The sequence below is a fragment of the Babylonia areolata genome, chromosome 14 (assembly GCF_041734735.1).
Source record: "Babylonia areolata isolate BAREFJ2019XMU chromosome 14, ASM4173473v1, whole genome shotgun sequence".
Classification (NCBI taxonomy): domain Eukaryota; kingdom Metazoa; phylum Mollusca; class Gastropoda; order Neogastropoda; family Buccinidae; genus Babylonia; species Babylonia areolata.
The window spans coordinates 10,718,062-10,738,828 of NC_134889.1; the positions used below are offsets into that span (position 1 = coordinate 10,718,062).

Sequence of the window (20,767 nt, forward strand, 5' to 3'; positions counted from 1 at the left end):
CCTGAAGCCTCAGATGACAGCATTGAGAAGCAGCGCCTAAAGGTGTGTGTGTGTGTGTGTGTGTGTGTGTGTGTGTGTGTGTAAAGTGTGTGTGCGCGCGCGCGTGTGAAATGTTTACGGACTGATGTCTGTTTCCCGTTGGTTTGAGTGTCATGTCATTGCACTTTACACAGGTCTCTTGCTGCGCTTGCGCGCAGTCGCAACAAAGAGCTTGCAAACCGTGTCAATCGCACTCGGTGCACGTTTTTCTTTCTTTTCTTTTCAAAAATTCGTTTACCATTTTTTCACTGTGCGTGTGTGAGGCGTGTATCAATCAGAAATTCTTTATGGCGCGCTTGCGCGCGCAGCGCTCACCACGCGAGCGCAAGATTTGCGCGAGGCGCGCGCGCGCGCGCTCTGCGACGATTCCGACAAAGGGGAATTAATCAGTAAGTTGTTGGTTTACATCAACGATAACTTTACAACGCTTTGGCTCTCCTGACTGCCAAACTGGAGCGTCCGGAGAGCTCTGTTCTTCCCATCGGCCAGCTGCCGGTGGACAGTATTCCACCCATGAAAGCGAAGAAGCTGTCCAGTGCTGGTTACGTGTTTCGAAAAGATCGTGAAAATGAAAAGATCCAAAAGACAACATGGCGCTGCACACGCCGCGGATGCCCAGGCAGAGCTTACACGCAATGGTGCGACGGTGATCAACGCATGGCAGTACATCACACCCAGGCGCACATTCATGGACCTGATCCGGACATACCCGATTCTGTGGAATGGGTGGAAAACGCAGAAGTTCGCAGAACCGCCCCAATCACGTTAAGTCTCACCCAAGATGTTCCACGAGAGGTCCCGTGGGTGCGGCCTCGTGTTGACGCGTCAACGCAGTTATCTGCCCATAACCAGTCTCAGTCTCACCGTCACAGCTCGGGAGAGACCAGCAGAGCAAGCAGCACAGCAACCTCAGCAACATCATCTTCGAAAAGAAAGAACAACGACGAGCCGGACGTTGACATCGACTTTGATGTAGACCTGGATGTACATTTTGATGTGGCAAGACAACATTCCAGCTCGCAGTTCCTGAATCTGCCTGGCCCGAGCAGCGGCAGTGTGCAGCAGACGACAAAAGGTAAGCGAACAGGTGCCTTTGTTTATTGTTTGTATGTCTTTATGCTTCTTCGTTCAATATCAGTAATTATTAACAACGATACTCTGTGAAACAGTAAAACATTTTATTGATCTACATGCTTATTTTATAATGAGGAAGTACAGCCACTCATTATTTTTGTTATTCTATTTTAGAGGTTGGGAGAGGGGGAAATGGGGCGCGAAAAAGAGGAAGTGACGAATATTAATCCGGAAATTGCACAAACTGAAAGCAAAAAGAAGAAAAACCAAAGAGAGGGTAAATAGTCACGCGTTGTTCTTCACGGCATGTGCTATTTAGTTTAGTATCTTGTATTCAGGGAACCGCTTTAACGGAGTTGAAATGATATTTGCCGTAAACAGATTTGAGCTATTTCTTATGGTTTTCACGTTTCAACTTAATTTGTTTACAATTTTTCTCCCATTTTGATAACGATGTTGTGGTAACATGTGCAGCCATCGTAACAGATCCAAAAATATGTGTAGATTGAACTTGAAGCGCTCACGCATTGTCAGAGAGACGCATTTTTCGGTTTTGTGCGCTCAACTAGGCAATGGTTAACTAGAAATGTTTTTAACATTTCAGTGCCCAAGAATGTCATGACTTTTATATTGCGGACCAAAGACAGATTTCTTGCTCGTGATCACACACAAATCTTTAACGTGGGTGATGTCTGGTACTGTGATAAGAATATTTTTTCCTCCATCGGATCAAAATCTGATTAATTTGTTCCTGATGATTCGCTGGTGTGCTGCATACTTTATATATTTCCCCCTTCTTTTTTTATATTACTTTTTGACTCACTTGTATAAACAAAGTGAGTCTATGTTTTATAACCCTGTTTGTGTGTGTGTGTGTGTGTGTGTGTGTGTGTGTGTCTGTGGTAAACTTTAACATTGACATTTTCTCTGCAAATACTTTGTCAGTTGACACCAAATTAGGCATAAAAATAGGAAAAATTCAGTTCTTTCCAGTCATCTTGTTTAAAACAATATTGCACCTCTGGGATGGGCACAAAAAATTCTAAAAAAAAAAAGCCAGATTATATGCAAACTGTATTTACTGTTATATTTGTATTTTTTTTATTCTCTAAACTTGGCACTTTGATCTGATAGTCTGACACAACAACAAGAGCAGTCATGATTATCATTTTTTGTTCAAACAGGAACTTCTTTTGCTAAGCATGGAAGTTATATTTATTTTGCAAACGTTTTGGTGCAGGTTGTAAAAAAGGGAAATTAATCTGTAATCAATGCTAGGGGACTTAATTTGATTTAAACTGATCTTTCTCATCTTAAACATTACCTTTTGAAATTATACTCAATACATAAAAAGCTTGTGTGTTTTACTCTCAGTGTGTTCACTATGTTCATTCGCCCAAGTGGTCTTTTTCGGAAATTACTAAAATCAATACGAGTGGACTTTATAGATCTATTGGCTGAGCCCTGAAGGTCATGGGCAAAAATCAATCGCGTACACATATTTATACACATTCAAAGCGCGTGCTCATATTCTTCGTGAACACGAACGACGCCATTTTGTTTCAAGTTGTTGACCTGCCCGTTCAATCCTATATTCAATCGACAATACACAATAACATGTGATGGAAAGTTGGAGAAGGAGACCGTTAAATATTTATTCAGAGAAACTCAAAAAGATTTGTGAACGCCTCATCACTTACTGGATTATGCCCTAAACTGCCATAAAAATATCCACAGAATCAGTCGGAATTCACAGTTAAAAATTGTAAACCATGCGAGTTAATACCTTGAATTGATGAAACAAAAAAATTTCCGGTCTGGACTTTTCTCAAAATGAAGTCCTTTTCACTTCATGCGACGTTTAGAAGTACTTGTACTTGGCTGTACATGTTATAAGTTTAACAAAATACAAAATTTTCATATCAACTTTAAAACTATAAAACTAGAATGAACATAAAAGAGAAATTGAATGGATCGACTGTGTCGTACTACATTCCCAGCGGGTGTAACTAAACTTGTACATCTATCTAGATCTAGATCTGCTAAATGTTGCAGTGTGATTGCGGCAATAGCCACGTCTCCTTTACCACGGACTTAAAAAGAATTTTTTTTTATTGCCCTTAAAAGATTTTTTGAATGCCCAAGATACACCAGAATAATATGATTTAACTAAGGCCAGACACTACAGTCAAATAACGACTTTTTTTTCTCTCCCACTATATCTCTCTTTTTTTTTGTCTACCAGGAGGATCATCACTTGTGGATCATAAAGAAAGTGTTCTTAGATTTCTGTGAATATCCGTTGCTATGGAAACAAATTAAAATGGCCGCCAAACAATGTATCAAAGAAATCGAGTTTGTGGTCCATGTGGTGCATGCAGACATTTTTTGTTATGTGGACTTGATACACAATGACAGTATCTTCATTTTCACGTGAGATTGTGTTGATTCTTCAATTATTGTACTTATTAATTTTTGAAATTTTGGGTATCGCGAAATCCTCAAGATTTACAATGGGCAAAAAGATCGGAACTGCTATGAATTAAAACCCAGAGAATATTTTCATACATACTTGTGACAAAACTTGAGTAACATGTCATAAAACAATCATGCAAAGTCTCATGGTTGTAGGTTTACTCATCATTGAGCAAGTCCAAGGTATGTTGTCAAGGCCAGAAACTTGACCACTTGCGTCGAAATTGAACAAAAAATTATTAATAAACACTTTTGTGATTCAGCAAACAATCTTTATTGGCAATTTTTTCATTGTTAAAGACATCTTTACAGTGGAAAAAAAAAAATTGCATATGAAAGAAGAGATGTTCAAGAATCAAAATCCATCAAAACCCCATATAATGAAAAATCATCATTTTGGTCTCTTTTGCACTGCCGTTTCCCCCCTTAAACAGCGTTCTCACTGTGAATAGTGCAATCGATTTACTGCCCTTTAGAAAAGTATGTTTAAATATTAAATTTTAGAACGTCAGTTTAGGAGCCATGGGTAAGACAGTTTCTTCTCACCCGAACACGCGGGATTTGAATCTGGTTAGGACTTTTTTTTTTTTTTTTTTTAACCCGAAGCTTTATAATAACAAATACAAACACATTTTAATGATTATATATATATATATATTTTTTTTTTAACGTGTATCACAAGTGAGTCTTGAAGGCCTTGCCTCTCTTGTTTATTTTTATTTTTCAACTCTTTAACCATCAAGTTTCTGTGTGAAAAAGGCTCTTCATCACCAGATATTTCTGGGCATTTCTATTGAATCAACTGCAAATGTCTTTGTTTAAATACCTGTATTGTTAACAGTGCAGAATATTAAAATTTTTCTGTGTGATTTGGTCATTAGTTTATTAAATCAGTGAAATCATTATGTGAACTTAAAATGCAACAAAGCAGAAAATGAAGTATTTGATAACAAAAAAGCAAGGAAAAAAGAAAATGTTGAACAACTTCATGTGTCAGTTATATCCAACTGCAAGTCCACAGTCACTCACACACAATTAGTTGCTTGAATTTTTACATTGTTGTTCAAAAGAATAATCTAAAATACTTTTGTCCAGTCCTTCAATCTGCAACAACACCATAACATTATCAGCCCAAACTCTGACTGGTTCAGTGGTTGGGAAGATGCCATTGTGAAAACAATAACATACACTTATGCTCTCAGTCACATGGTCTGGTTTGTGTCAAAACAGTGCAATGGAACTTGGTCAAAGGAGGGAGGTTTATAAGTTTCCTGTTGTGTGGGAAGGAGGCTGCAGCTGTCAAGTTTTTTAGGATGTGTTGAATTGTCTGTTTGAAATGACCCCATGATGTAGATCAAAGTTGCCCATGGTGGTCACCCTGGTAAATTGTCTGCAAGTATTGTCAACTAAAGTAACCAGAAGCGTTCATGATCATGATTATAACAACAACAGTAATAATGATATTAATAATGATAATGTTAATCATGATATTAATCATAATAACTAAAGTAACCAGTGGTGGCAGAAGCGTTCATGATCATGATTATAACAACAATAATAATGACATTAATAATGATAATGTTAATCATGATATTAATCATAATATTAATAATGATGATTTATATAGCATTTTCAAACCTGTCAAAGTGCTTTACGGTAAGTGAATAACACATCAGTCAGACACAAAGCACACAAAAAAGCACACAGATGCACACATACACACACACAAGCAGACGCGTGCACACACATACACACAGACACACACACAAACATTCACACACTTTTACACACAACCATAATAATGATTATGTACATGTACTTAAACCATTATTTATCTTGCAGATTTATACAGTATATGTTGATAGACAGGTGGAGAGACTTATCAAAACAATGGGATGGGGTTGGTGGGAATTAGGGAGGGGTGGGGGATGAAGAAGCGATCCAGTTATTGATTGGCTTGTTAAGGGTTTTCAATGCAAATTTGTTGGAAAAGGTGAATGAAAATAAATTAAGGGTTTTAGTTTACTTATTCCAACTTTTTAGAAGTATGCTTCACTTCTGGTTTTTATAGTGTGAACTATGATATTTTTAGAATGTTATGAAAAGGGGAAAAAGGAAAAAAGAAAAACAGAGAAAGAAATCCTGACTGAGAAATGTTGAGTTTGGTAGGTAATGGGCAATCTTTCAACTGTGTCTGGAGATGTAATTAGGTTTTCATTGGTTTTATCGAAAAATATGTTTATGATTGTAATTTTTGTTTCCATCTTTCATTCCACTTAATTGACTGACGTGTGTAAAAAAAAGTGAGTCTGTGTTTTAACCTGGTGTTCGGTTGCGTGTGTGTGTGTGTGTGTGTGTGTCCGTCTGTGGTAAACTTTAACATTGCCATTTTCTCTGGAAATACTTTGTCTGCCAATACCAAATTTGACTTAGAATATAGTATGAAAGAAAATCTTCACAGTCATACCAGTAACAGGTTGTAAGTCTCCCGAATTAAGCTGTTTTTTCCCCGAATCATTAGTGGTTTATTTTATTGAGGTTTGTTTTGAAATCTGAAATATTAAAAACCGCTTCCCACTGAGTTAGGCCTACTAGCAGGTAGGTTGTATTCGAGACATGTCCTCATTTTTCTTGTTCACAATTGAAAGAAATACAAATTCTGGACAGAACACATGCATACAGTAATACTAACTACACCATCGAGTTAGGCCTACTAGCAGGTAGGGTGTATTTGAAGACATGTCCTCATTTTTCTTGTTCACAAGTAAAAGGAAAGAAATACAAATTCTGGACAGAATACATGTATACAGTAATACTAACTACACCATCGACGTGTTTACTGCATATAAATATTCTGAAGTGGAAACTGAATTAACTGGAATGATCATAAAAGAAAAATTGAATTGATCATTTCTTTCAGCTCATTGTTGCAATTTGTTGGTCTCAACTGGTTTGTGCAGATCTAGAGATCTACCATGTGCTGCGTTGTGCTTAAAGGGATAGCAAAGTCTACTTTACTGCCGAAATAAAAGAATAACCGAGTTATGATAAAACACACAAAAAACATGATTTAAATGGCATTAGTAGATCCACTACAATCACGTCTAATGAAAGCACGAAGAAGAAAACAACATTTCTTAAAGTATCAAATTTAGTCAAATGACCTCAGACGTGCCACAGCAGTGGGGATTAGTCTGCTTGCTTCGGAACTAAACATGCATGGTTCGATCCCGGCTTGCATACGTTTTTTTCTTCTTCTCCCAAGCTTTGTTTTATGATATCATATTTTAATACAGAGCACTTATCAACGATTTTTGAAATATTTTTTTTTCTCCTCGTGATTCCTTGACTGGATAATGCGCGAAGCACAAGTGAGTCTTGAAGGCCTCTTGTTTTGTTTATTTTATTAATGTTTCTAAACTGTCATTTTCATTTCAGTCTTTCAGTTTCATCCTACTTCATTGATTTCATTTTATTTTATTCTATAATATATTGTTTCTTTTTGTTGTATATTCTTCTTTTATCTAGTTAATATGTTCTTTTCATTTTGGGGGTATTTTGTTGACTGAATGGTAAGGCTTAATGGTAATGATAAAAAATAAATGTGCTGTTGCCATGTTTAGTTTTTAGTGGTGACTTGACTGTTTACGGAACTCATTTAATAGTGTATTTTAATGTATGTGTGCTTTGGTTATAAATTTAATGACAAATGTATTTAAATTAAATACTTAGTCTGATGCACTTGCACCATCAGAGTTTAGACATTACATTCTTTAAATGAAAATATATCAATGAAACCACTTTTATTTCTTCTGCCTCCAGTTCCACGCATGATGGCAGAAGGTCAGGTTCCCCAGTCTGCGGTGGAAGCGGTGATGGTACGCAGCCAGGGCATGCCTGTGGGAAGCCAGACAGTGCGAGGCTATGACTTCAACAATGGTATTGACTACCATGAACTGTTCAGGTCATTCACCCGCACAGGTTTTCAGGCGACCAATGTCGGCAAAGCCATAGAGGAGATCAACAAAATGGTATGGGGATTGTTATTCTGTTCATTTTATATGTTGTTACAAGGATGGTAGTTGTTTTTATTTGAGAGTTTCTTTGCTTTCTGATACTGTTGAGTGGTGTATATGTTGTGCATGTGCTTTCACACAAGAACTGTGATGATGCATGTGCACATATTCAGTCTCACACTCGAGGCCTGATCAGAACGCTGGGTTTATGTGAGGATCAGACACGTCAGGCATCTCCTTTCTTTTTTTGACAGCAGATGATGTGTACGTGTAGCATGTATAGAAATTAAAAAAGGAATACCAGTCTGCATGCTTTGACACCTTTTTGAACTGAAAACTGAAACAGACACAAGCAGTAGTGCTCAGTAGTATTACAAATTACAAGCCTTAATGAATTTGTCCATGATAATTGATTTACAAGCAAACAAGAGTCGAGCCTCCACTGTGTTTTTGCAGAATGTTTCTGGATTAGAAAAAAATATCTGCACTGAGAGGATTATTTAACCTGTGCATTGCATCTGCCTTGATCTGAACCACACAAGTGGCGAAATGATGGGCATATCATGTTGGGCTTAATTTCATGTAAATTTACTGATACCAAAGGAAAAACCGTCCAATTATTATGTTGATTAATAAACAACAAAAAACAAAAAAGGCCATGACATTAAATAAGAGTGATATATAGTTTAGACGGAAAAATGAAGGGAACAGCACAGAATAAGACATACTCATTTACTGGTGCAGATATTGCAGAGAGGATAAAGAACAAACAAAAACATTAAACACAACCACTGTTTTAGGTGTGGAAGTTGTTTTTTTTTTTAAGTGTCAAGCTTAGAGTTTAAAGGTCCCATAGCTTGTTACAGTCACTGAAGCAGTGACTTTATTTTCACTGTGATATGGGCTTAGCATAGGCAGGCAGGGCCAAATCTTCTGCTGCTTTTAATAAGTTTTATCTTTCGCCATCTAAAGCCAGGTACCCATTCACAGCAGGGTGGGATGAGGAAAATAGAGTAAAGCACCTTCCCCAAGAACACAACACTGTGCAGAAATGGTGCCTCAAACTCATCACTAATGAACACTGGATCAGAATCTCTACATCTAACCAACTATGCCATGGCACCCCCAAGTGACAATTGTCCACAATTCTGAAACGAAATGAAATGAAAATTTTAAGTCATGAGGGTAGTGGAGTGGAGTAAGCACACCTGTTTTTCAAAATTATTTTTATTTCTTTATTTTTACATCGAGCCCTCAAGTGCAAGGAAATAAAAGCAGCGAAAGACAGTAACAACAACAACAACAACAAACTACACAAGTATCTAAAAAAAGGGAGAATGTTTGGCTAAGATCCACACTGGTGGATTGATTGTGATGAGGTGAAGGTTGTTGCAGTTTGATAGTGATGAGGTGATGGGTGTTGGTGACGGGTGTTGCAGACTGATTATGATGATGTGACTGCCATGGCAGGATTGATTGTGATGAGGTGATGGGTGTTGCAGATTGATCTTAATGAGGTGACAGGTGTTGCCGACTGATTGTGATGAGGTGACAGGTGTTAAGATTGATTTTGATAAGGTAACGTGTGTTGCAGATTGATTGATTTTGATGAGGTGACATGTATTGCAGATTGATTTTGATGAGGTGTCATGTATTGCAGATGGATTTTCATGAGGTGATGGATGTTTCAGATTGATTGATTTTGATGAGGTGACATGTATTGCAGATTGATTTTGATGAGGTGACGGATGTTGCAGATTGATTGATTTTGATGACGTTACATGTGTTGCAGATTGATTGATTTTGATGAGGTGATGGATGTTGCAGTTGAAAGGTGTTGCAAACAGATTTTGTTGAGTTGAAAGGTGTTGCAAACAGATTTCGATCAGGTGAAGGTTGTTGTAGATCACATGCAAGATGCAGCCAGTGCCTGAAGAACACCGGACAGAGATGAACTTCAACCCATGTGGAAGAGAGAAGAGCAACTGCACCATCTTTCTCAGCTTCACATCCAATCTGATTTCTGCTGGGACAAGGGAGGTCATTCGCTACCTTGTTCAGCATAATATGGTGGGTAGTGTGTGTGTGTGTGTGTGTCCACTGTGTGTGTGGTCTGTGTGGATGCTTAGTGAAAGTTCAGAATGGTGTCCACCATCTTCCCAAATTATGTGCTAAAGATTTCCTCTTTCCTGTTGCTGTTTTTTTAGCTTTTGTCTTTTTTTTAAAAATTTTTTTATTTTTTATTTTTACTGCTAACCTGTTGCTTCCATTGATATACATATATTTACTTATTGTATCTTTTAACAGAGTCTCATTTATAATTTTTGGGAGGTTTGCTGGATTGCTGCATTTTCAGTGGCATGTAGTGACTTAACTGTAGGAAGGATAAATGATTCTAGCTATCATTTTTCTGGAGTATTTGCCAGTAATGATTTTTTTTGTTTGCTACATACACAGATAACTGTTATGATATTGTTATGCAAAGTGCTACTTTTGCTGTCTTATTTTTGTCATTCATAGAGATATTGACAATCAATGTTTATCATTATTGCTACTTTTGCTGTCTTATTTTTGTCATTCACATCACCAGCACTCAGTATTTATATTATTGTTGCTATTGCTGACTTTTTTTTGTCAGTCATGTTATTAACAGTTACATGGAGTGGTGACCAAGTGGTAACAAGACCTAGGAAGTGAAAGAATCTGAGCATGCAGGATCAAATTCCACACTCACCGGAATGTTCTCCCCCTTCACAAGACTTTGAGAGGTGGTCTGGATCCTTGTCATTTGGATGAGACAATTAAATTGAGGTCACATGTGTAGGACATGTGAAAAGAACCCGTGGCAACAAGCGGGTTGTCCCTGGCAAAATAACGTAAAAAAATCTACTTTGATAACAAAAATAAATAAACTTGCAGACAGAAAGAAAGGAAACAAAAAGATGTTGTAATCCTGATGATCTCTACCCTGGGAGAGCAGCCCAAATTTTACCCACAGAAATATGTTGTGACATAAAAGTATCAAAGCACTGTATATATTGTATCTATAAACTTAGTATTATTGTACTGTATAGCACTACTTTTATAGATACAGTATGAACCGTTGTCCAGGTGGACTGCCTGGTGACGACAGCGGGAGGCATCGAGGAGGACTTCATCAAGTGTCTGGCCCCCACATACCTTGGAGACTTCACCTTGCCGGGAAGAGAACTGCGCAACAAGGGCATCAACCGCATCGGCAATCTGCTGGTGCCCAACGACAACTACTGCATGTTTGAGGACTGGCTGACGCCCATTCTGGACAGAATGCTGCATGAACAGAGGGAACAGGTGGGTTCAGAGTTTAATTAACACCTGTGTCAGGTTCTAGTTGCAGTGCTTTGGTTTTGTTCTAGCTGGAGTATTTTGGTTTCATGCTGTTTTTGTTTTGTTTTCTATTTCAGCTGGTATACTGTAAATATTGTTTTCAACTCAAATGAATGTTCACAAAGTGTGATAGAATGTGTGATTGTGTATGTGTGATTGTGTGTGTATGAATGTGTGTGTGTGTGTGTGTGTGTGTGTGTGTGTGTGTGTGATTTTAAAGTCAGTAGACTATACATAGCAGGGAGGAAGGTGGAACACATTGGTAAATTGCACCTTATATGTGTGTGTGTGTGAATAAGTGAGTCAGTCAGTGTATAGGAACGGGAGAGTGAGAAAGTATGTCACAGGGCTGTGCTGTATGCTTGACTTTTCTGTTTTATTGAAGGGGTTGATGTGGACACCTTCCAAGATGATCCATCGTTTGGGCAAAGAGATCAACAACCCAGATTCTGTGTACTACTGGGCATACCGTGTAAGTTAGCCTTGTTTTGCCTGTATCTCTCATGTCTTCCACTTTCTTTCCCATCTGCTTTGTTAAACATTTTCTGATGAACTTAAGCTGTACAGAATTAGTCAAGAATTTGTGAGGAAAAGCAAAGTTGCTGGATTCTGCATTTTCCTTCTGGATGCTCATGAAAATTATCACAAGTGTGTATGCACAATCATTGTAACAAGTGTACATGCAGAAGCATGCTGTGTGCATGCGAACACATGCACATACATTGACTCTTTTGTTTCTGAAGTTAATACATTTTTCAGAGAAAGTAATGTAGTAAAATGTACTAAAAAAAGCAGACTTATAATGTTAATATATATATATATATATATATAATTTTTATTTTTAAAATTATTTTTTATTTATTTAATTTTCCCCCCCCATATTGAAATGGTTGTCAAAAGCATGTTGTTCAGACGATACATATGTGTCTGTGTTCCTATAACAACAAGCCAGTCTCGCTGCTTATTGTTAAGAGAATTTATATAGATATGTTTGTGTTCCCAGAACAACATTCCAGTCTTCTGCCCAGCCCTGACAGATGGTTCTCTGGGTGACATCATGTTCTTCCACTCGTACAAAAACCCCGGACTCATTGTGGACATTGTGGAAGGTGAGTCCATGATGCAGTGAAACAAGTCAGTTTTACCACAGTCAGTCATGGTTGTTTCTTGGGAACCAAGAATGATGATGTTTTGTGCCATCCTTGTGAAGGATGAGAGAGCACAGCGCAACCTGAATGTGATAGATTTGATATAGATACTTATGGAGCACCTGTCCCTGGTTGGAGACCAAATCCTAAGTTCTTTACAGAGTTATTTGTACTACAGGCTGCCTAGCATGGTAGAGCCTGACTGAGAGTTGCCTTTAGTTGCTCATCTTTAGCTTTCTGTGTTATTCAATCTGGTTTTAGTTAATGCACACACAGACACACATGCACGCACACATGCATGCACACAGCCACACAGACACATACACACACACATACACACACACACAGCAACACACACACACACACAGCAACACACATTCTTTATCTTTCTTGTTGCTCACATGAATATACAGACCATAGAAGACTTTATGAATTCCCCTCTAAAATGACAGTTCTAGTAGGTGGTGGCAGTTATATTTTAATTTTCATTACAATGACTGAAATGTGATTTTTGGCAAACAACATGACAATATAAGAAAAACAAACAAAAAAGTAAGTGAATATCTTGATTTGTTCTGAAGATATTCAATTTTAAAGATGTGACGATGCGTACATGCTGTTAGTACTTAATATTTTCACATTTTCACAGTTATTCTATACTGCCCATGAGGGTACTGTAATGAAAACTCATATACTTTTAAAAACCATATGATAATGGCATATTGCACAAGAAAACACTAACACTTCAGCAGCAAAGAAATTGGAAAATATGTCTGTCAAAGTAGGAGGAAGTAGAAAATCAAGACGTGTCAATCTGCACAGAATAGAAACTTTGAAGGTCTACAGCACTGAAAAGAATAGACAGTTGCATTTCATAATAAAATATCTTGCAGAATACATCACAGAAAGTGCACTGAATTTTTTTTCAGGCAGGATAGTTGACTGAATTTTAAGTATCGGAGTCTGAAACTTTGAAAAGTCTTCAATTTGACCAGTGGAAAAAAGACTTTTTTATTGGGGTAGCATGCTGCAAAGATGAATATTTCAGTAACTGTCACAAGTAGGACCAGGAAATTTTGTGTTTATTAAGTGAAATGTCAGCTTTCAAAATAAATTAAAATCAACCTTAAAACTTCCCTCTAAAGTTGGCAGAAAAGGAATGATACCTGATTTTCTCATTAAAAAAGGGTGCACACTGTGGATGAGACTTCTTCAGAATTTTTGTTTTTGAAAAAAATATTGAAGTTACAGCCACAATAAGTTACCAGTGGCCTAGGCTGATCATCTTCTGCAAAATTACTACAAATTTTTAAAGAAATGCAACTTGAGAGCAATATACAGAATGGGTAGGTTGATGGGGCATTCCACGACAAAGGTTCCCAGGAGGGAGCAAATATTACTTAAGTTGCTAGCAAAAATGACAGATATATGAATCTATTTTCTTTCAGCTCTCCAGCTATTTTCTTTCAGCTCTCCAGCTTTTTCTTCCAACCATGAACTCAGTCATGCATTTCATTATAGAAGAAACACAATAAATAAGAAACAAAAGATAGATGATGCATCTTTATTTCTTCACAAAATGGCATTCACAAAAGAAAATGCACACCAAAAAATCTCTCTTTTTTTGGCACTCGCAGGTTTCCTGGCATCAGCAGTAACATGCTGCTCGCTACCTGAGATGTTCATACTGGCCTTTTTGGATCATGGAATAGGTCTTGCAAACCCTGCCATGAGCAGCTGTTTCTGCAACATGTTAGATACACAGATCAGCTCATGAGAAATAGCAAATGTTATGTTCAATTTAAAACTTAAAACCAAAAACAGAGCTCTCAGTTTAATATATGTTTAGGCTTTTGTCAATTTTGGTGTGTTTTGAGTGGGAGGAAAACACTGTGATAACAGAATTATAAAATGGCATACTAACAGGTAAGTATTCATTCAACAGCAACACAAAATTCACTGCACTGAACTATATGGCTGCATTTACCTTTCACACAATAACTCAGATTGCAGCAACAACTTATGCTTTGACAACTGAGGCTGAAGTTTTGGGGGTCTGTCCTTTCCAGTTGCTGACAAGAGCTTTGCCATCTACATGTACTGTTCATCTCATGGATGTCTTTGTTGCATGCGATTATTTACTCAGATATTTCCACTTCAGGGTGCTACATTTCATGACTGAGATGAAAGTATTGCTTAATGTCTTAGGTAAATATGATTACTTAATATTGAATATTTCATTGTTAATATGTACATCATACTTAGTATCTTATTCTTTGATATATATTTTGTGTACTCTTAATTTGTGTGTGTATGTGAGAATGCATGTCTTAGATATATATCAGACTGAATATTTCATTCACAATATGCGCATGGTATTGCATTTTATCATTTCATGAAATGTTTACTTCCCTTTGTTTTCTGTTTCATGCAGTCTAGATGCATAGCATATCATGGGTTACATGAACACACACGATTATACTTCTTAATTGCTGGATTCCTGATAGCGTTATATAGTTTGACTGAACCTGATGTACAACTTGGGCTATGGGTGTTATTATACTGATTTTCTTTTTACTAATTTTAGTTTGTTAAAAATTGGTGTTAAATTTTTGAAGAAACAGGATGTTGACTGCTCTGTTCAAATTAATCATATATCTCTTCACATTACACTTTTTTTCATACTCAGACATACACATACTCATAAGCATACATGTGCAAATGCAAACTTGCTCTCTCTCTCTCTCTTTCTCTCTCTCTCTCTCACACACACACACACACACACACCTACTCCACTGACAGGAAAGAAATGGGGAAGGGGATGACTGGAGGGAGGATGTGGTGGGTTATATCACTGTCAGCAGTCAGGGATTCTCAGCCTGAACAAGTGGTCAGTGATTTGGCTCAATGCCAAGTTTACCACAACCATTGACAACCCCCTCCCTTCTCCTTACCATTGGTGGGAGATTATCAGAGACAAGGGAGGGGAATGACTATACAACTCTCAGCAAATTATGAAAGTGAAGTTTGCAGAGGAGAGAGGGGGAGGGATGGGGGGAAGGGGTTAGTATGAATTGGTGTTCTTGTTCTTTCTGGAATGTGAGAGCATAGTATCTATCTGTCTGTATATATTAATATAAAGTTTCACAGCTATCGAAGCAAAATGCAACTAGTATATCAGACTTTTGTGTGATGTTGAATGAAAAAGAAACCACATTACAATTTTTTTACTCACTTATTTAACACTTACCGAATTTGTAGCAGATGACGCTAACGCTGTCCCGAGCACTTCCGGTTTTAGACCCGGGTAATATTTTGCTTACTAAAGCAAAAATCAATCAAATATTAGTAATGGGAATTCATGGTCTCTGTTTTAACATGTCCATTTTTCATTCTGTATCAATAGTTTTTGTGTGTTTTACTCAGAAAAAAATAAATCGTATTCCGATTGAAACACAGTGTCACGCTACGAAAACATTGATGAAATAGATCCAAGCTGCTCAGTTACTGACATCGATCAAAATCCTGATTCAAAGAATTTCAGATCAATATTGTGCATGAAAGTGCTAAAGACATTCGTTTTCAAAAATAATATAAAACTTACCGATGAAACTTAAGATTTTCTGGAGAAACAATGCCATTTTTGTGTTTGATGAAGTGCCGCTCTCCTGTGTCGAATATTGATTGGGCCGACGCAACTGATGAAATGGGGTACCTGCTTTTGAATCGCTTGAGCGAATTGGGCATGGATCAAAAATCTTAGTTTCGGATACCATTGAAATCAGCAGAAAATGCTCTTTACCACTCATGCAGTATCGTGTAGGGTCAGATTTCATTTTCAAACTGCGCGAGGCGTTGAAAGATAGCTGAAAATTTCCCCTGACTTTGCGCTCAGATCTAACTACCCAACTTTGCCCAAGGCTTGGAAAAAAACGCACGAAAGTTCTCCTTGAACTTTCACCTTTCACGGCTCCCAGTTTTTCAAACAGTAACCAATGAATGGAAAGCAACAGATGCGATTTTTTCCACTGTGTGGTTGAAACTAGCGCTCAGAAAGACGCCGGCTGCCATTGAACAAGGATTGCTGTTTCGCGTTACAGTACACTTCTTTTTCTTCTGTCCGCGAACTCATTCACGCATTGCATAAAACAAACACAATAAAAATTTAAAATATAGATGATAAATAATTATTTCAGTCGGATAGTTTTTCACCAAATGAAATCAAATTTGAGAAAGTGCACTTCAAAATTAGTCAATTTTTTAGGCGTTCATAGGTTTCCCGGCATCGGCCATGGGGGCTGCCACTACCTAGTTCTAGCTAAATGTTGAAAATCAGTTTGCATAGATGGTCATTCTTAATGATACATGTGCTGTCTCATTCTCAATGAATAATGATTTTTTTTTTAATTTGTTTTTCTTATTAAAAATAGAAATGAGACAAATTTGAAGGCACTCAATTTCATGTGAACAGTGTTTTTATTCTGTATACATGTTTCAGATTTGCGACGAATGAACAACCAAGCGATGTATTCTGTTCACACTGGTATGATCATCCTTGGAGGGGGTGTCTGCAAGCATCACACCTGTAACGCCAACCTCATGGTATGTTATACTCTACCCACACTTTCCTTTCTTTCTTGAAAAAGTCACATTGAAATAAAGTAAAGAAACTGTGCATTGAGTTGTATCAAAGTGTGTGTTCTTGTGCATATTCCTTATTGCATACATGCATGTATGTATTAGTGTGAAGAGAAGGAGCTTTTTGAATTGAAGAGAATGCTTCACAAATGTCAGTCACTGACATAAAGGTCTGTGAAAACTGTTAGTACCAGTGGTGCTTCATGACTCATTGTGAGGTCTTGTAATGAATTTCAGGCTAGAATGATTAGAACACTGGACAATTCATGTTGATTTGCAAAGTTTGTAAGAGGAGGGGTGTGGGGATACTCACTTGTTCCCACCCCCAGTGCTGTTGGTCTGGGTTAACAGTAGGAAACCTGGTTTGATCTGGCTCACAGGTTGTGGAGATAGAGCCACAGGTACGTCAGCTGTTGTATTTTTGCAGTATTTGCTTCAGCCATGTGCAGTTTCTTTGGTGTTGACATCAGAATCAGTATGTTGAGTTCATTTCTGTCCAGCCATGGTCACCCACCATCCTTTGTTTCCAGCCATGTGGTGATTTAGCAACACACATGGTGTACTGAGCGTGGGAAGGGGTTAGGTGGGGCCAGACTGGGTTCAAGGGTGATTTTGAAGCTGAGCCAGTCAGTGCATGTTTACAATGAACATGCTTTGTTTGTTTTGAAGCAAACCAATTAACTGTCACCTTATTTATTTGCCTGAACTGATCAAGGAAGTGACTTTATTCCACTTTGCTATTTTATGCAGTTGTGCCCCTGACAAATTTCCAAATTGTTCCTGAAGAGTTCAGGAGGGTTGGCATCTTGAGAAGATAGCTGTTGAGAATCAGTGCAACAAACAGCATGATAATTTAATCTCCATTTCATATGTAGCAGACTTGACAACACCTTACCATCAGAAACATCCAGTTCTTTCTTTCCAAAATTACACATTGTATATAAAACATCAAACATCAAATACTACCTTTTCAACATGACATAAAAACATTAAACATCAAAGACTAATCAAGCATATCTAGAGATGAATGATGGGTCAGCAGTTATGTGATCTGTGACTGCTGATAAGGGAAACTACTCTTCCATCATTTCTTGTGATTCCTATTTCAATGTAAAACATGCTCAAGTGTGCTGTAAATGTAAAAATCAACCTGACTTATAAAACATGCATTTAAACACTAAAACAAAGTCATTTCTTGTTATTCCTATTTCTGTGTAAAACATTCTCTAGTATGCTGTAAATATAGAAATCAGTGTGACCTATAAAACATGCATTTAAACACAAAGTCATTTCTTTTGATTCCTATTTGTATGTAAAACATGCTCAAGTTTGCTGTAAATGTAAAAATCAATCTGACAAAAAGAATATGCATTAAAACACAAAAATGACAACTGGAACAGATGACCCTGCACAACTGAACATCACGCACAACATAAGATTTAACATATCAGACATCACAATACCTGAATGATAAGATAAGATAAGATAAGAAGATAAGAATAACTTTATTATCTCCAACTGGAGAAATTTGGTCAGGTGCATTATCACAACATAGACGAGTAAACAACATGGGGACCATAACTGTAAAAGCCAAATGATGTGTTCTTATCTCACGATGCTGAAAAACAGTATCACAGTATTTAAAACCAATATTATCAAACTTAAAACCAGTATTTCACTACTTAAAATCAGTATCACTTTACTTAAGAACCAGTATCACTATGCTAAAATAACTATCATGACACTTAAAACCAATATCACTGTAATCGAAACCAGAATAACCAATATCACTGTAATTAAAACCAGAATTATGATGCTTAAAACCAGTATCACAATACTTAAAACCAATACTTGTGATTTCATGTAGTTCTGCTCTTGCAGGTAAAAGGTGTGATACTTGTGATATTATGAAGTTCAGCTCTTTTAGGTAAAAGTCATTAAGCTACTTGTCATGTCTGTTCTTGTTGCTAAAAGGCTGTGTGATAATCTTTTTTCTATTTCCTCTTCCAGAGAAATGGTGCTGACTTCTCCGTCTTTGTCAACACAGCAGCTGAGTTTGATGGCAGCGACTCTGGAGCTCGGCCTGATGAGGCCATTTCTTGGGGCAAAATTAAAATGACTGCCACACCTGTCAAGGTCAGGATGAACACAATAATAAGCTGGTTTGTGTAGTGTGTGTGTGTCTGTGTGTGTGTGTGTGTGTGTGATTTTCATTGTTGATCACCTGTTTTGGCTTTCTTTGTGTATATTAAAAAGAAAAAAAATGAAGTGAAATTTATGATGGTTTCTCTTTTCCAGTGGCCAGTCTCTTTGTCTTCTTCCTTCCCTCACCCCTCTCTCTCTTTGTCTTTTTGTTGTTAATTGTGTGTGTGTGTGTGTGTCTCTCTCTCTCTCTCTCTCTCTCTCTCCCCCCTCCTCCCCCTATCTTTCAATCACTTGCCCTAATGAGTGGCTTGTGGGTAGTGTTGTGAAATTGGAACAGAGTATTAAAATTGGGCACAATAGCAAGAAATGAAAAAAAAAGAAATGCAGCATTGACCAGTTAATTTTCTCTGTCAATTTTTTGCCTATGTAATGTGTGTCTGTGTGTGTCTGTGTTTGTGTGCATCTGTTAATACACTTTGGGGATTGTGTGTGTGCGTAGGTGTGTGCAGGTTTCCTTAGTGTTTCCATTTTTGTGTTTGTTTTATTTCTTTCAGTTTTCTTCTCTGTATGTTTCACTTTATTATTAGAGTGTTGTTACTTATTTGTTTACTTTGTTAAGTTATTTTATTTGACACATTGTGATGTTTTTACACAAACTTTGGGTAGGCTGTCAAGTCCTCAGTTGGGTGTGTGTGAGGGTCAGTCATCTGCTCCATGAAACTGACACTGAAACAAACTGTGTGCAGGTGTATGGAGAAGCCTCTGTGATATTTCCCATCCTTGTTGGCGAGACCTTTGCCCGCAGACATGCTGAGTTCAGCAAGAACTTCTCCCGAGACTGACCAGCTGACCATGCCTGACCAATTAAAAGACATTGGTGTTGTGTGCTCTTATCCATGCTGAAAGACACTCCAAATGTTGTGTGTGGCTGGCAAGAGAAAAACTTGAATTGGGGATGGGGTGGGGTGGAATCCAAACAGCTTTCTGCCTTTTATATTTTACCTCCGGTCTTTGGAGGCCTGTATTTGCTTCAGTAAAGCTTTTGATGTTTGTCTGATGTGTTTGTGTTCTGTTGTTTGACATGTGGCTGTGGTCAGGGTTGACATGGCTGTGTCCATATCTGGTGTAACAGTTGTAACGGGTGGTCAATAAATTGGCGATGCTCCCTGCACACCAAAATCTTATTTTTCTCCTGCTGTCAAAGAAGGTGAAGAACTAGAAGTATCCATCTCACCATGTGGCTTGTCCAGTTTCGGAGTATTGTGATTAATTCCACAACTTTTTATAGGAAAAAAGTCATTTTACAGTTTGAATGAAATTGATTAATGGACTCACAGAAAGAAAAACATGATAATAGAATAGCCAAAAGTAACAAAATACACATGTGATATAAAGGAAATAAAGTAGAATGAGGTTGGATGACACAATCTGTTCACTTGACATTAAGTATACATGTAAGCACAGTATACATATGCATACATACATTTAGGTGCTCTTTTTGACTCACTTGTGTAAACAAAGTGAGTCTATGTTTTAACCCGGTGTTCGGTTGTCTGTGTGTGTGTGTCTGTGTGTCCGTGGTAAACTTTAACATTGACATTTTCTCTGCAACTACTTTGTCAGTTGACACCAAATTTGGCATAAAAATAGGAAAAATCCAGTTCTTTCCAGTCATCTTGTTTAAAACAATATTGCGCTTCTGGGATTGGCACAAAAAAATAAAGAATGAAGCCTAATTATATGCAAACTGCATTTACTGTTATATTTATATTTTTTGTATTCTCTAAACTTGACACTTTGATCTGATATTCTGACCCAACAGCTAGAGCAGTCATTATTATCATTTTTTGTTCAAACAGGAACTTC

At 37.4% G+C, this 20,767-nt stretch overlaps 1 protein-coding gene across 2 annotated transcripts; it reads left to right on the top strand.

Moving 5' to 3' along the window:
* The first annotated feature begins 396 nt into the window (after positions 1-396).
* On the top strand, positions 397-19,953 carry LOC143289810 (deoxyhypusine synthase-like). 2 transcript variants are annotated; one of them, XM_076598970.1, is made up of 9 exons: positions 397-1,114; positions 7,411-7,619; positions 9,510-9,674; positions 10,716-10,934; positions 11,356-11,442; positions 11,974-12,079; positions 16,617-16,720; positions 18,767-18,892; positions 19,648-19,953. In XM_076598970.1, exons 1-9 carry the CDS (start codon positions 553-555, stop codon positions 19,741-19,743), a joined length of 1,674 nt encoding a protein of 557 aa, XP_076455085.1. In that variant the 5' UTR covers positions 397-552; the 3' UTR covers positions 19,744-19,953. The 2 variants fall into 2 exon arrangements, with proteins under 2 accessions (XP_076455085.1, XP_076455086.1); XM_076598971.1 differs by lacking the exon at positions 397-1,114 and adding an exon at positions 1,358-1,390.
* Positions 19,954-20,767: the final 814 nt, after the last annotated feature.

Excerpts from the sequence above, each read along its gene's own strand:
- LOC143289810 (XM_076598970.1), top strand. The coding sequence starts at position 553 with ATGAAAGCGAAGAAGCTGTCCAGTGCTGGTTACGTGTTTCGAAAAGAT. Across the intron at positions 11,443-11,973 it reads TGTACTACTGGGCATACCGT|AACAACATTCCAGTCTTCTG; the intron begins GTAAGTTAGCCT and ends TTGTGTTCCCAG. Across the intron at positions 16,721-18,766 it reads CCTGTAACGCCAACCTCATG|AGAAATGGTGCTGACTTCTC; the intron begins GTATGTTATACT and ends TTCCTCTTCCAG.